This window comes from Vicia villosa, linkage group LG4 (assembly GCF_029867415.1).
Source record: "Vicia villosa cultivar HV-30 ecotype Madison, WI linkage group LG4, Vvil1.0, whole genome shotgun sequence".
Classification (NCBI taxonomy): Eukaryota; Viridiplantae; Streptophyta; class Magnoliopsida; order Fabales; family Fabaceae; genus Vicia; species Vicia villosa.
Genome location: NC_081183.1, coordinates 12,605,925 through 12,622,167, shown reverse-complemented (window position 1 = coordinate 12,622,167; position 16,243 = coordinate 12,605,925). Strand labels below are relative to the sequence as shown.

The window sequence follows — 16,243 nt, the reverse complement described above, 5'->3', positions numbered from 1 at the left end:
TTAATAATCAACATATTTATTCTCATATATGCCAATCTACATCCAAGCCAAACTAAAAGCTGTAAGCTTTTCTCGCAATTAGCACATAATAAGTCAATAACAAAAAAAACAGAAATACACACAAATTTCTCTCTCTCTCTCTCTCTAACTTATTATCAATGACTCCCCACCATAAGGTATACTACACCTCTGCAAAATAAAAAAGAAAAAGAAAACATTAGTTAGATCATAGTAAAACGAGTTGAAGAAAAATGTAATAAAAAACATAGCAAACAAAAAAAGACATTATTACCTTAAAGAACATAGAAAGAGAGAAACAAACAACATTAGATCTAATCTAATCACTGTCACTGCTACTGCTACTATCATGATCATGTCCATGTTCCTTCTTCTTCTTATCCTTCTTCTTCTTGTCCTTCTTCTCACCTTTGTGTCCATGCTCATCACTTCCACCATGGATCTTGTCCTTAATCTTCTCAACTACACCTTCCTTGTGCTCACCTTTGTGTTCCCCTTTGTGTTCCCCTTTGTGCTTATCATCGTGACTCTTCTCACCTTTGTGTTCATCACCATGGATCTTGTCCTTGATCTTCTCAACCAAACCTTCCTTGTGCTCACCTTTGTGCTTGTCGTCGTGACTCTTGTCTCCTTTGTGTTCGTCTTCTTTCTTGTGTCCTCCTCCAAGGTGAAGAGTCTCTCCGATCTTGTTGATGATTCCTGCCATTGTTGATGATTTTCTTTTGGTTTTTTTGTGACTTTATGTGATGTTGCTAGTGAAGGAGTAATTGAATTTATAGAGTTGAATAAAAGTAACGTGAATTAATATTAATATAGATATTATTTTGGCTGAAATTACGGTAATGACCATGTGCGTGTAACGTCCGTGTCCACGTGTACACGGTATTATTTTTACTATTGGTCGGTAGCTCAAAACACATAAAGAAATAACTTATTGGATTTATTTTTTTTTTTAAATTCTTAGGTACCCATGACAAGTAGTTGGGTACCGGTATCTTTAGTGCAAATTAATTAAAAAATTTAATTTATTTTAAAATAAAAATAATTTAAAAGATGACATGACAATGAATAACTTTGTTTGATTGGATAAGGGTACCGGTACCCAACAAAACTCAAGAGTACCGAAGTGTTCACCTTTTTTTTTTATTTTTTTACTAAATTTTATAATTTTACACTGTCAAACAATTATAATGTATTCTATTAAATCATATTATTAATTTTAAATTACTGAAATGACATAACTAAATGATATATTTTTATTATGACAAAAAATTTGTGCGCTTCAATTGCTCATTGTAAATTTTTTATTTAAAAATTATACAATTTTATATTAATATCCGTGTCTGCAAAAGCTCGTTAAAAATTAAAACGAAATGACTTTAGAGAATACATATTTGAAATTTTGATTTATTCCATAAAAAAGTACGGGTAAAACAGAATGGATGGATCTGATTTGTCACCCATAATTAACATATTGATATTTATAAAAAAAATTATATATATAAACTTTTTATTTATGTAAAAAAATATTTTTATTTTTATATAAAGAATGAAAATGTATCTAGTCTAATATTTGAGATGAGATCTTTTTTATGAAAAAAAAAAACATATTCAATAATTTTTGGTCAAAGGAAAAACTTCTATTGTAAGAAAATTTTAATGAAATTTTGTTTTTTTTCGGTTTTTTCCGGTATCTAAATTTTAACGTTCTAGAATTTAATATAGTAAAGTATGGCATCTATTGGTTGGTGTGTATAGAACAGCATCCAATGCTATTGATTTGAGATGATGGTGCTGACCAACCAATGCGTAGGAATAAAGAAAAATAGTACTTAATAATTTTTTATTTCCCTTTTCAATATATTCCTTCTAATCTCAAACTCAATTTCCATTCAATGCACAATTTCTTTAAAAAGGAAATACTAACAAATGTGTAGTATTTAGGAAAATAATAATAATTGAGTCAAAAAATAGGAAAGCGTAATAATTTTTGCATAAAAAGTGATATAGTAATTTTTACTACAACACAATTTAAAATTATAGAAATACAATATCAAAGTTTTATAAGTTCCATCTGAAAAAAAAAAAAATTGGTGCGGATCAAATCAACGGATATTGTATATTTTAAATTTAAAAATTATAAAATTTTATATTAATATTCATGTTCATAAAAGTCAGTTTAAAATATAGCGGGATAGAATAATATATTAGAGGATGCAAATCTATAATTTTAATTTGTTCCGTAAAAAAATATAGAAAAACGAACGCAAAGATGTTAGATAGGTTAGATCCGATTTGTCACCCTTAGTCAAAATATAAATATTTACCAAAATGTCATAAATAAATATTTTTAATTTATATGATTTTTTTAAAAAAAATATTAGAAAAATAGATGTATCTAGTTTATATTTGAGATGAGATAATTTTTATGTAATATATATATATATATATATATATATATATATATATATATATATATATATATATATATATATTCAATAATTTTTTGTTAAAAGAAAATTTTGATGAAATTTTGTTGTTTTTTTTTATTTTTATTTATTTAAAAAAAAAAGGGGTAAGAGCCCATGATATAAATGAAGAAAATATGTAAAAAAAAAAAAAAAGGCGGAGAACTTGACTGACCTCAAACATATTAAATCTATAATTTGGTAAACCTGATATTTTTTTTGTTAAAGTCCAACAAAACATTCGGGTGAACCTCATTCCACCAAATAAGAGTATTAATCGTTATGCCTAAATTAGCTAAGGTATCTGCAAAGTAATTTTCTTCTCTAAATATATGTGAAGAAAAAAAATAAAATTTCTCAACTTGAACAAACAAAGATCCCATATATTTTCTAAGACACCACATATGTTTTGACTCCACTAAAGATGAATTTGATTTCAACCATAAATTATACCAATTCTTACTTATAGCAGCTTCTATGGCCAAAATGGCCTCCATAAGTTCAGTATGGAGCACGTTAACAGATCCTAAAGAACACCCAAAGCTACCAAGAAGATCACTTAAATGATTGCAGAAAATTATGCCACAAGTAGCCAGCAAAGGCACACCACCAGAAGCCTCGTCAATATTAACCTTAATCCAACCTTGTTGAGGAGGCGTCCATAAGACTTCCAAAACAATTGACAAACGAGGAAAATGAAATAAGACCTTGAACTTTTTAAGTAACACAAAGTCTGCGATAGAATAATTGGCCCTATTATAAGAGATATTACCCGACAAAGAAGTTAAAGAGAGAATGATCCAACAAAGAAGTTAAAGAGAGAATGATAGCACAATTAGACTTTCAGTGTGAAATTTTTGGTACATGTAAAACATGTTAATACTAATGTCCTTACATCAGAACAATGTCAAGACAGATGTTACAACATTTGTCTCCCAACTGAACAAATTCATCAAGCTCTATTTGATACCGAAATAAAAATTGCAGAATGATAAATAACACGAAGAATTATTAACCCATTTCGGTACAACAACACCTACTTTATGGATTCCAGGCCAGAAAGGAAATCCACTATTAACAATATTAGTTCAAAGCCTAAACACTCCCAGTTTACAACTTCTCGCTTAATCACTACCCATTGCAACTTCTACCTAGAAAGTAGAAATCGACATCTAGATATGAGAAATCGCCATTCCTTTTTCTAGATCATCTCAGTGATATCTAACAGTCTCAATCTCAATGACTGCATCAAAAAACAACTCATTAAGAATATCACACCTCCAAATACAAAAAACTCAACTCTTTTGCTTAGAAGCTTCAAGAGTTAGAACAACACTTAACTCATTACCTAAAGGATTATGAGTGAGATAAATCGTCTACCACAAGTATTAAAAGATACCAGGATGACTCACAACTACACGAGAGACTCTCAAACCTGCAACTATAAGCTTCCCCTAATTTACATATTATGAAAATTTCAAATAGATCTTCTCTTTAAATACACATCTACAATCCATGGAATTCGAATTCTATAACCAGATATTTCCTTATCCACAAGCTGCGCGATGCACCAAAAGTGCAACAAAATCTCCTTAAATTTTGGAACACAAATATCAAGTTTCCTAAATTGTCTTAACATCCAATTTTGACAAATCATATACAGATGGAGATACAAAACTTGTTCCAGAATAAATCTTCTTGACATGCAAAATATATTGAGATATATCCAAAAGAAATATCACAGAATCAAATTAAATTTGTCAAGATTTAAAACAGTCTGTGTTAATGTTCTGGTATATCATGTCACAACATCTGTCAGAATATCTTTCCTGAGCAACATGTTAGAACATCTTCCATAACATTTATGTAGTAAACCATGTTTTAGCAAAATTGTGTCAGTCCTAAAACCACGGTACTAACACAATGCAACATCTTGCTCAAAATCTTGCTTGATTTCTAGCATTCCAAATACAAGTGACCGAATTCAAAACTGCAGCAGTATGAACCAATTAGCTATGTGCAAAGTGGTGATCATCAATAATCTTCCTACAACTCTCCAAACTCGAAATCAAATGATAATCTCATAAATCACACAACTAGGCCCAAATATTCATGTCATAAGAATATTTTTAAAAAATTGATGATGTGTAGTTTTAGAATTTTCGAAACAAAGATTGCAAACTGGCGGAAAATTTTGACCTCGCAACCTAAGGTTATCTTCAGTAGGAAGTTTCCCATGAAACAACCTCCAAATAATCCGAGACTTAGAAGGTGGAATAACTATATTCCAAAGTTTCCTCTCCAAGCTTGGATGATAGTGTCATACCCTAAATTTGACCCTATTTTTTTTCATCAGCCTTAACTTAATATGATCATTTCATTTGATCATATGTCACATTATTTATAAAAATATTCACTAGGGTTTAGGTGAATTTGATCTTATTTGCATACATTCATATGTGGATTAAGGAATCCATATTTTTCCTTAAGTCTCTAGTCATCTTCCATTTCATTATATTTACCAGGGATCTAGATGAATGAAAATCAAAATTATTTGATTTCATCTGTGGTCTTTGAAAAACATCATTACCTTTATGATCAAGAACCAAGTGTAATTTTCTAATATCTGACTATAAACCATGATGTACTCTCTCTCTCTCTCTCTCTCTCTCTCTCTCTCTCTCTCTCTCTCTCTCTCTCTCTCTCTCTCTCTCTCTCTCTCTCTCTCTCTCTCTCTCTCTCTCTCTCTCTCCCTCTCTTCCCTCTCTCTTTATCTATCTATCTATCTATCTATCTATCTATATATCTATCTATCTATCTATCTATCTGTCTATCTATCTATCTATCACACACACTCATTTAATTTCGTAGTTGATCACATGATTACATTATTTCTATTACTTTCTAGAATTGTACGTTGATAGGATTTTCTGTTGGTTGTGATTTATTGCAGAAATTGTAAGTTTTATTATAATTTGTAATTCAACCTTGTCATAGTGTTTATTAAACCCGAAGAATTTTATTGTAGAATCTTGTGAGTGACTTAAAATCATTCAATAACACTTCTAGCCAAATTGAACTATTTTGAAAAATGATTAGTTTATCCATTTGGAGTAGCTCAATAATTCAACTTGATATATTGCAAATTGGTTAACTACATTTGTGAATCTCTTAATCAATAAGCATAATCTCTTTTATGTTAAATTTGCTTCCGCCACACAAAATAAATGCTATTTTTTAAACTTTGATTAACCTCTTCAAACGAATTTTTGCCTGCATGGTCTATTCACCCCCTCCAGACCGTTTATAGTCCATATTCTCAACCAATAATCTGTTCATGGCAACACACATCTCTTCCAAGGCGTCAACATATCCATTACTGATGGTACCTTATAGCGTATGGGATGGAGTTCTCATGTTAACCATGGGCGAATGTGGCTAGGTGTAAGAGTGGATGATAATAATGAGTGAGGCGATGGTGAAGAATAAGGTGTGACCCATGCATATTATCTTTGTAGGAATCTAAATCTGACGTGGGCCCCTCGTGTCCCCTCCACCTCCTCAGGGGCATCATCGGGATCAACCCCAACTCAATAATCAGCATCTCTTGAGCTTCCGCCTTCGTCAGCCTACTGTGACAAAGGAGGGTACCCCTGATAGGTAGATCAAGTAGACATGCCACATCATCTAGGGTGATGGTAATCTCACAGTGGGGTAGGTGAAATGAGGATGTCTCAGGATGCCATCTTTCCGCAAAGGCCGCAAGCATACCATTATGTATGATATCGTAGCCGAGCATACAGAGGTCCCTCATGCCTGAAGTTGCCAGTACTTCCTGAAACCATGACTCGTCAGGCTGCGCGAGATCTTTAATCTTTCGATAATGGTTGTAGAACCTCTAAGGACCCTACTCTGAAATTTTAAAAAAATTCAAACGGTTAGTAATAAGCAAGGTAAAAAATGACGCAAATAAAAAGTAATTAACAGGGAGAATGTACCTCTCCATCTCATATACGTCTAGCTGCATGCCCGTCATAACCTGTCAAAAGGGATGCGTCTACAGGACCCCCAGGGTACCAAATAGGCTCCGACACCGGCTCATCCTGCGTAGGTGGCACATCAGATCCTGCGTCGCCCGTCACTGCCACTGACACATGAATAGAAGTAGAAGTAGTGCCACGACGACGTCTGTGGGGTGGTGGCATCTGTGAGGAACCCTCAGGATCATCCTGAGGCCTCCGTGGTGCAGCAGTAGAGGGGAGGAGATGGTGAAGGCCTGACTAGAACGAGTGAAGGAGTAGGCGCGGATGAAGCCCGTGATGGAGAAGGAATGGCTGAGGTGGGTGTATCAGATGTCGTAGGTGTATCGGGTGGAACAACTGCTCCATCAGTTACCTGAGATACTACACGAGATCTTTCTCGTCGGACGGATGCGTGTTGTGCGATCCTCCCATGAATGACTCTATCCGGGCCGTGGGTCACGATGTCTACATTATGATACAAAAAAGCTCGAGTTAGATACTTCGTCTTTATAAATAAACATAAAAATAAAAACAGAAAATTACTCTTCCGTAGATGCATCTACGAAAGTGTTTTATTTTCAAAATAGTGGGTGCTTCCGTAGATGTATTTACGGAAGTACCTTTGTTTCAAAAATATTGGGTGCTTCCGTAGGTGCATCTACGGAATGCCCTTACGCTCATCTCTTTCGTAGATAGATTTACGTAAGCCACTGAAACCAGAAAACACAACAATGGCGTAACTCCACTGTTCAATCACCAAAATGACCATTTTTGTGGCTTGATCGTACGTTTTAAACCCAAAATATTACCTACATTGTCTATAAACATTATTTCTAAACCTATCAAATCATTTCTACACCTAAATATCAAATTCTAATTCGATTTCACAAATACTCTAAAATAATTCGAAATATTGAAAACTTACTGATTAAATAGAGATTTGAACTTGATGGAATGTGTTGATACTTGATGTTGACAATGTAGGCCGAGCTCAGGAGAAATGAATGTGGTGTTTGAAATTTGGGGTTGAGAGAGTTTGAGAGTGTAAGAGTTGAAAGTTTGAAATGAGGAGAATGAGGGAGGGGAAGGGTGTGACGCGATATATAACACCAAAACCTTTCTGTAGATGCACATGCGGAAGACTTCCGTAGGTGCATCTATGGAACAAAACAACGTTAAACAAAAAAGTACTTCGAAGATGCACTTACGGAAGTACGAGGACAAAATGGATAATTCGGTAGTGCGTAAGAGGGGATGATGTTCTTTGAGAAATTCTCTATTTTTTTTTAAAAATAATTACTTTAGTATTTATGTTGAAAATTTACTTAAAGAATTTTTTTAAAAAATTGTGGTTATTTGAAAAAATATTCACAATTAACACTAAAGAAAAGAACTATACAACTTGATTTAATTTAATTTCATTTAATACATCCTCTCGCACTCTCACCGGAACACACTGGCAGTACTCCACAGCATCACCGCAACAACATCACAATGAAGGACGATTTCCAATCCGACACACCCTCCGTTCTCCGTCTCAACATCGGTAACGTAATCTCTAATCCCTCCACAAACCCTAACATCACACTATTCCACCACACGACGCCGTTTGATTGAGTTTCGTTTTCATTTTCGCAGGAGGGAAGAAGTTCTCGACGACGATCGATACGATGACACATCGCGAGCCAGATTCAATGCTCGCTGCTATGTTCAGTGGTCGCCATACTCTTCCTCAAGATCCTCACAAGGTGGTAATCCCTAATTTGTTTTTTCCTTTTTTTTTTGTTCTGTTGTTATTGATTACTATTAGGTAAAAATGAAGGAAAAATGGTAAATAAAATAGTTTAAGTTTAAGCTTGATTAACAATGTAGTTATGATTCACACTATATGAATTAATTCCTTACATAAATGGAAAGCTAGTAAGAATGACTAGTTTATAATTAAAATAGTTTACATGAAGTGAAAAATTGAATGAAAAAATGTCACACCAAAAGGTGGTATCCCTTTTATAGCTATATATATGAGTAGTCTGCAAAGCTTAGTTCAACTGGCAAAAATCGACATTGCTAGGTTGGACAGGGGAGGGGAGAGATTTTTAAAAAAGGTCCGACGGGTGGAGAGAAGAGATTTTTATGGAGGGAAAGTGCAAAGTTACATTTTTAAGACGGTTCTAATAATTAAAATGACATTAAATTAAATGACATTTAGTTTGGATTGGTGGTATGGATGAAATGGAGTGGTAAGTAAGTATTGAGATTTTATTGTTTGGATTTGCAAATAATGGATGGAGTGAAATGGAACATGATGGAATCCGTTTCATCCAATTCTCCATTTTTTGTTCCATCCGATTTAGGATGTATGTAATGGAATGAGACATTTTTAATAAAATAAACAAACAATGGAAGGGGATCTATATTCCATTCCGCTCCGCTCCGTTCCTTTTCTCTGTGTTGTGTTCCATTCCACTCCGTTATGTTCATATGGGAAACAAACACACTCTCCCTTCAAGTCTTCTTATTTTGGAGGGATTTTGCTCCTCTCCCTTCTCCTCCACCCCCTCTTAATAAATATCTCATATTTAAAATAATCCCTCTTCTCCATTTTCCTCCAACCAAATACATATTCTTTAATAAACATTCTTCAAAATTAATGAAAGACCTAAATATTGAATTGATTGATCTTTTTATTTTTGCTGCATCAAGATAAACATAAAATCTTCAAATTTGTGGTGCTATATTTAGAAAAGGACTAAATTGACACTTATAGTTAAGAAACTATTGCAATTTCTCAAATTTGAGGACTGAATTGCTTGTCCTTTACAATTTTAAGGGCTAAATGCTATTTACTCACATGTTAGATTATTATTATTATTATTATTATTATTATTATTATTATTATTATTATTATTATTATTATTATTATTATTATTATTATTATTATTATTATTATTATATTATCATTATCAATAATTGAATACTCAAATTAACCATAAGATTTGGCGCAAGTGGTTAGTGCTATCGTCTAAAGGGCCAGACTTTGGGCTGGTACTCTAGTTCAACCCAGGTGATGAAACAAATTATAACCAGACGTTATTTACCTCCTAGTCCAAACATATATTGGTCCATGTGTCATATTGTTTCGACAAAAAAATACGAAGATCTATTTAATATTGGAGAAATGAAAAACACCAATGGTTCTTAAGAATCTCATGTGGAAAAGATTAGTTATTTTAGGGATATTTTAGTTTCTATCCATGACACACCAACAGAGACACTTGCACCCATAGTAATTTGAGAAGAATGAGTAATTGAATGTAAGCACATGTGTCAGACATCAAACATGTCTTCAATCTGATGTGTTGTCAGTGCTGCATAGGTTTCTATAAGATAATTAGATTTGCATTGGAGAATGTTAGTTCTTTGAGACCAAATAAATCTTAGTGTTTTGTCATGACCAATTTGGATATTTACTTATTATTGTGGTAATTAAACTAAAAGCATATGGTGAGATTATGTATTAGAGTTTGACCTAACTCATACTTACAAAACCGGCTTGTAAGGTGAGGGGTGTAAGTGTAACTCTCTATCTTTATTAATATGTATACAATTCTGTATAACTGTTAAATCATAGATTTCAATATATTTGTTGATTTTTGGACAGTGGTAATGTGTGTTTGTATTGCAGGGATATGTGTTTGTTGATAGGGATGGTACGCACTTCAGACACATTCTCAATTGGTTAAGGGACGGCGTGGTGCCCACTCTCGAGGAAGCTGAATATGCAGAGCTGTTGAGGGAAGCTGAGTACTATCAGCTACTTGTGAGCACAACTTCTTTCTTTCTTTTATTTTTTGGCTTTTTTCTAGCGTGTAGCAATTCTTGAATGGGTATAGTGTTTATAATCAAGAGCTTGAAATAATATGCAAATAACTTTGACAAAGACTTCATTGTTTATTCATATGGCTATACTAATGAGTATAGTTGTACTTGAGTAGTAGGCATAATTGAGGAACATCTTTACATAGAGGAAGATAGGGTAAGTACTAACAAGGAAATAGAGCAAGGTGTTTTCTTGTTGGTTGTTTTCTGCTAGCACTGTCATTATAGTTTGGGTCTTATTTAGCATGGATGAGGCGCAGTACTGCTACTAAAAATAATGTAAATGAGAACATACCATGTCAATTTTGTTTGCGATGAGAATGTCAGTGCTATGAGAGCTATATGATAGGTTTTGAACATGCATTCTCATTTCTCATGCTGGATTCTCTCTAATTACTTTACTAAATGGAAAAGAAACTGAAACTTCAAGCCGTATTGAATTCCTAAAACCTATGATCACTTGCAAAACACTAGGGGCTTGTAGATGGAATCCAAGACGTCCTTAATAAGAGGAAGGAAGATGACGAGCTCCGAACAGAATTGACGCGTACTGATATCATCAAGTGTATACAATCTGATAAAGTCAGGTTTCGAGGGGTTAATCTTTCTGGCATCGACCTCTCTAAACTGGTATGACATCTTCCTCTCTAAACTGGTAAATTCTTGGACCATATATCGTATAAAGGGTGTGTATATGTGTACTTGTAAGTTGTAAAACAAATGTTGTTATTACTTGGATATGAGTTTTGGTGAGAGCTGTGCATTTTCTTTTAGCCATTATTTAGTGCATTTTTTTATAGCCATTATATAGTGACTTTTCTTTATCTTGTGTTTTGTAACTTCAATTCTGTCAATACTTGTAAGCTCATATATGTGAACAGAGTTATTTAAATTAACTTGTTTTCATGTTTATCTTAAATTTTATAACATTTTGGGCATTTGAAGAACTCACCAAAGGATGATAATGTGTTACCTTAGGCCGAGAAACTTATTTCTGTAACCATTTTTCTAGAAATTAACATAATGTAAGACAGAGATCTAAGTCATCATTTTCAATAGAGTTTTTAAATGGTAAATTTATTCAGGGTAATACGCCCACTAACATCAATACCTATATTGATCTTTTGATTTTTGGAGTTTCAGGATTTATCATTTGTGGATTTCAGCTATGCATGTCTTAAAAATGTCTTCTTTTCAAGAGTAAATCTTCAATGTGCAAAGTTTCGGGTAAGTTTGATTATAACCAGGCGTATTAATAATAATATCAGGCAAGATAGGTTTAAAATTACCGAAGCTTGAGCTAAATTTAGTTCAGGCCATTCATGAGTTTAGACTTTCAATAATCTTAACACGGCTTATAGTCCAACACTATTGTCCAGCCAAATGATACCTGTCTGGTAATGGCCAAATTCTAAACCAGGAATAACTAAGCTGAAAAACTACTCAAGGAGAAGAATTAAAAGATATGAATTAGTGCTGAGGGAAAAGAGAGAGAATATCACAATTGATCAGAATTGGCTATTTATTCATGATGCATGCCTTCAAGGCTATAAGTAGGGAAATTGGTTACAATCATCTCACCAATCACTATAATCCAAAGAGAATCTAATAACTAACTACCAGCTCAGCTTCTTGACAAAAATATATTGATGTAAATGATTGAGTTTTTCTTTTGTTGACAAATGTAAATGATTAATAGTGGTATAGACTATATTTGTAATTAGCAATCACCAAATATTTTCTTGATTACCTTTTGAAAGCATTAAGACTGTATTCATGCTTGTACTGTTTAATTTGCAATTTGACCCAAATCCTATATAATTTTATAGGATGTTGATGCCGAGGGCTCCATCTTTCACAATGCAAATTTGCGGGAGTAAGTCACTAAAAAAATTATTCTATTTAATTGCATACATGCTTGTAGGCCTCTTAACTATTTCATCTTTCCTAGGGAAGATGTGAGTTTACTGGGGCAAATCTCCGTGGTGCTTTATTGGCTGGTGCATGCCTTCAGAGTGCAAATCTACAAGGTCTGTTAATATGTTATACGTTGATGTTTTAAAATCAACCCCAAATTGGTATTATCATCATCACATAATGCAAATAACAACCAAACCTTATCTCACTATTGAACATCTATTGGAGCATAACAAAATAGCAAATTTTTAGTCATTCTCTACCCATTTAATCAGACTGCCTTCCATTTGATTCAATTTTTCACTTGAACCTTTGTTGGTCTTCTTCTCTATTACCTAACTACCTCAATAAAGTTTTCTATCTTCTCCATTATAGGCACTACTCCAACTTTCTCTAAGATACATTTATTCATTCATAGCTGTACACATCTCTTTACGCTTGTCTAATCATTCACCCCAACATTTTCATCTGTTACACTAATTTTTTTCCTTGTGTTGCCATTTCATTTCATGATCACTCCCATCGAGCCTCATTGATCCTGTAGCTGTCTAATAAAAGTCTCCTTTAACATAATTTTTTTGCCATCACAAATTTTAGCTGAAGATTAACCCACGCTACCTACTGTGCAACTTGTGGTATAATGCAATTCCCTATTGTAAACTATTTCCAACTTTCATCTTATTAAAATTTAAACTAGACATCTCACTCCTAATTCACCAAAAGGCCCAAAGCTACCTTCCCCAACTTAAATTTAGAATTTACTCCTCTCGGAAACGAGGAATATATAAAATCCACAATTTGTGGCTATAGCTCTTGGATTTTCCCTACCAAGTATACTCAATACCAAATTAAAAGGTTATGCAACTTGGTCAATCTTAGGTGCAGAGTTATTGTTAGTGGAATCTTATGCTATACTATATATATTTCTTCATTCTATGGCATGCCAGCGACTGTTATTTTTTTTCTTCGTATTTAGTGAAGATATTTAACTTCTTTGCCGACGTTAGATGGTTGACAGAACATGTATGCCTTATATTTATTATAAAATTGGCAGAAATTGCTTCTTGTTTGAATTAAATTGTTTTATTCTATCTGTTTTTCATTCAATATGAATTAGGTTAGTTCAAATGAGCATTATGCTTTGTATTTTCTAAAGTAACATTTCGGATGCAATGATGAGCTTGAAAATGGATAAGGAAAATATCGAGAACAGCCCTTACTGTGACATTGTGCATTCATATTCCTTACTATTTATATGAACAAATAAGGACCAAATCCGGAGTGAAAACCAAGTCCATCTTTGACGTTACCTTTCTATTCTACTTGCATCCGGCATAATATTTTTAATTTGGTTTGCAATATCTAAGTAATTTTCTTGGTTTGACTGAAACAGAATGAGAATACTATGCATCTGTTTCTAATAGTACAGTATATTTGTGTTTGTAATTGGTCTACTTGATTCCTGTAAATGTAGTTCATATGTGTTTGTAATAGTATAGTATATTGAACAGTATTCTTGTAAATGTATTTCATTTGTTTAAACTGCTATTTTGCAGATGCTTGTTTAGTAGATTGTAGCTTCTGTGAAGCAGACCTGCGATCTGCACATCTACAGGTTTGCCAAACTTGAACATTTATCTTTATATATAATAATTTAAATTTGTTTATAACTTTCATGCTGTTCTTTATTTTATTCTAGAAGCTTTTAATTTGTGTCTATTATTTTATCATGTGCAAGGTTCATCGGAGTATATTCTTTACCTTTGGTAATAAAGGATATTCCTGTATAATCTCCTTCCTGTCATTTTCCGTAGAAGTTAGAAGTGGAATGCATAAACTAGCCTCTTTATTGCATTTTCCTATAACTTCTGTTAATATTTGGAGCGACAACAAAAGCCTTTTTCATCTAGGTATAGTCAGTCAATTGCAAGAATCACATGACATGATAAAATCCTATCATAAATTAATCTATTGACACCATTTAGGCCTAAAATCATTCTAAGTGATTTGGCCTTTAGTTTTCCTTGGTCGCTCATTAACACTTATTTCTACTCGTATCTACTCTATTCTCCTTTTTGAGACTTCTATAAGTTTTCCACACATATAGAGACCACATAAAGCAATGATCTACTATTTTTCTGCAACTGATGCCATCCCGATTTTCTCATCAATATTGTGTTTAGTCATTCTTAATCCTATTTGTGGTTCAACCATTGGTTAATTAGAATTGTCCTGTTCCGCTGTAAACTAGAGCTATGATCCTATATCTGTTTAACCTTTTGAGATCCACAACGCCATTCATCCGATACTTTTCTACAATTAATGGCGAATAAATCATTTAAGTTTCAGCCAGTGAAGGTTGGGTCTAGCTGAAGGGGCTAGTCTCGCACGAAATGGCGAACTAAGGTTCAAATTCCAACTGAGAAGCGTCCACATTAAGTGACGGGTTTTAGCTTGAAACATGCAGCACTAGTGTAGTAGTATTGTATCTTGATTATTGGTTTGAGGTGGTTGATTACTTGGAACCTTTAATTTCACAGAATGCTGATCTTATTAATGCCAATCTGGAGGGAGCTAATCTGGAAGGAGCTAATTTAAAGGTAAAAATATTGTGAACATATATGAGCGAATATAATTGGGCTGCTATGAAAACCTTTCAATGGATATTGTGAACATATATGAGTGAACATAATTGGGCTGCTATGAGAACCTTTCAATGAACGTGTGAAAAGTTATTTTTCCTATTTTGGCTTAGTTGACTGAAATTATTTCCCTATGTCTCAGGGAGCAAAGCTGAACCATGCCAACTTGAAGGGTGCTAACCTTCAACGAGCGTATATGCGTCATGTAGATCTTAGAGATGCGGTATGTAAATGAGCTGAATGCCGTTCCAAAATATAACGCAAAAAAAAAAATTCAAATTTGTTCTATTGTTCAAAATACGATAATCTTACATGATCGGTCTTTTTTAATAAATCAGGACTTGGAAGGAGCAAAACTTGATGGTGCCAATTTGCTTGGAGCAATCAGATAATATTTGGACCGAAGAGTGAAGATATTAAACTTGAGAAATGGGGATGTGGCTAAAGAAACTCAAGATGAGTTGACTTGAGAAGTTGAAAGTTATCGTATTTCGAAAGTACTTACTATTGCTGCTCATGAAGTTGTGCATCGGGTCGTCAATCGACGTTATGGTTGTACCTGCTGATGATCTTCTCCAACATGCTGTCATTGTAAGGAGGAAGCCATTTAGGCTTTTCTTGTTCATATTTGGTATTTCATTGTGGTTTTTTGTTTATGTATCTAATGTAAGAAAGTTGCAATATTACTGATACTATTTATAATATGTGAACCATCTGGTGTATAGCATTGTTTCTAATAGTAACATTTAAGAATGATCTGAATGGTTAAAAACCTGATAATTAATTGTAATACGAATGTACCAGGGTCACCTGAATGAAATGATGTTGGAGAACATGATAGGTAAGCATAAAATAGATATTTATAAAATAACTAAAGTTTGAGCTCTACATAAATATAGAATTTAAAATATAAAAATAAAATTGTTGTCTAAAATTGTGAACAAAAATGTATTATGTAGATTGTAAAATAGGTATATAGAAGTTAGAATTTTTTTCTGAAATAACCAAAATTTTCAAATTAATTATCTAAATAAGCAAGTTTTCACATTATTTACTTAAATAATCAATGAAAAAAAGTGTACACACCACTTCAGATTGTGCCTACATGTACAAAAAAGTGTACACGTCACCTTAGATGGTGCCTATGCATATTGACGAGGTGTACATAAATGCATTCTAAGTGTACACGTCACCTTAGATACCCTAGATACACGTCACCCTAGATACTTTTTTCAAACTTGTTATAAGTGCATTTTAAGATTCCTAATGCAAAGGTGCATATGATGACTCAGAGATA

General features: G+C 33.2%; 2 protein-coding genes across 4 annotated transcripts; one reads left to right on the top strand and one right to left on the bottom strand.

Moving 5' to 3' along the window:
• On the bottom strand, positions 1-788 carry LOC131598832 (protein SRC1-like). Its single transcript, XM_058871396.1, has 2 exons — positions 293-788; positions 1-189 (listed from the first exon to the last, which is right to left on the bottom strand). Exon 1 carries the CDS (start codon positions 722-724, stop codon positions 338-340), a length of 387 nt encoding a protein of 128 aa, XP_058727379.1. The 5' UTR covers positions 725-788; the 3' UTR covers positions 1-189; positions 293-337.
• A 7,112-nt stretch (positions 789-7,900) lies between these two features.
• Positions 7,901-15,668, top strand: LOC131594522 (FH protein interacting protein FIP2-like). Of its 3 annotated transcripts, XM_058866681.1 has the most exons (11): positions 7,901-8,054; positions 8,147-8,256; positions 10,194-10,328; positions 10,862-11,017; positions 11,531-11,614; positions 12,217-12,263; positions 12,344-12,417; positions 13,861-13,919; positions 14,845-14,904; positions 15,089-15,169; positions 15,285-15,668. In XM_058866681.1, exons 1-11 carry the CDS (start codon positions 8,003-8,005, stop codon positions 15,336-15,338), a joined length of 912 nt encoding a protein of 303 aa, XP_058722664.1. In that variant the 5' UTR covers positions 7,901-8,002; the 3' UTR covers positions 15,339-15,668. The 3 variants fall into 3 exon arrangements, with proteins under 3 accessions (XP_058722664.1, XP_058722663.1, XP_058722665.1); XM_058866680.1 differs by lacking the exons at positions 14,845-14,904; positions 15,089-15,169; positions 15,285-15,668 and adding an exon at positions 14,043-14,820; XM_058866682.1 differs by lacking the exons at positions 14,845-14,904; positions 15,089-15,169; positions 15,285-15,668 and adding an exon at positions 14,043-14,822 and having other exon boundaries at positions 7,945-8,059.
• Positions 15,669-16,243: the final 575 nt, after the last annotated feature.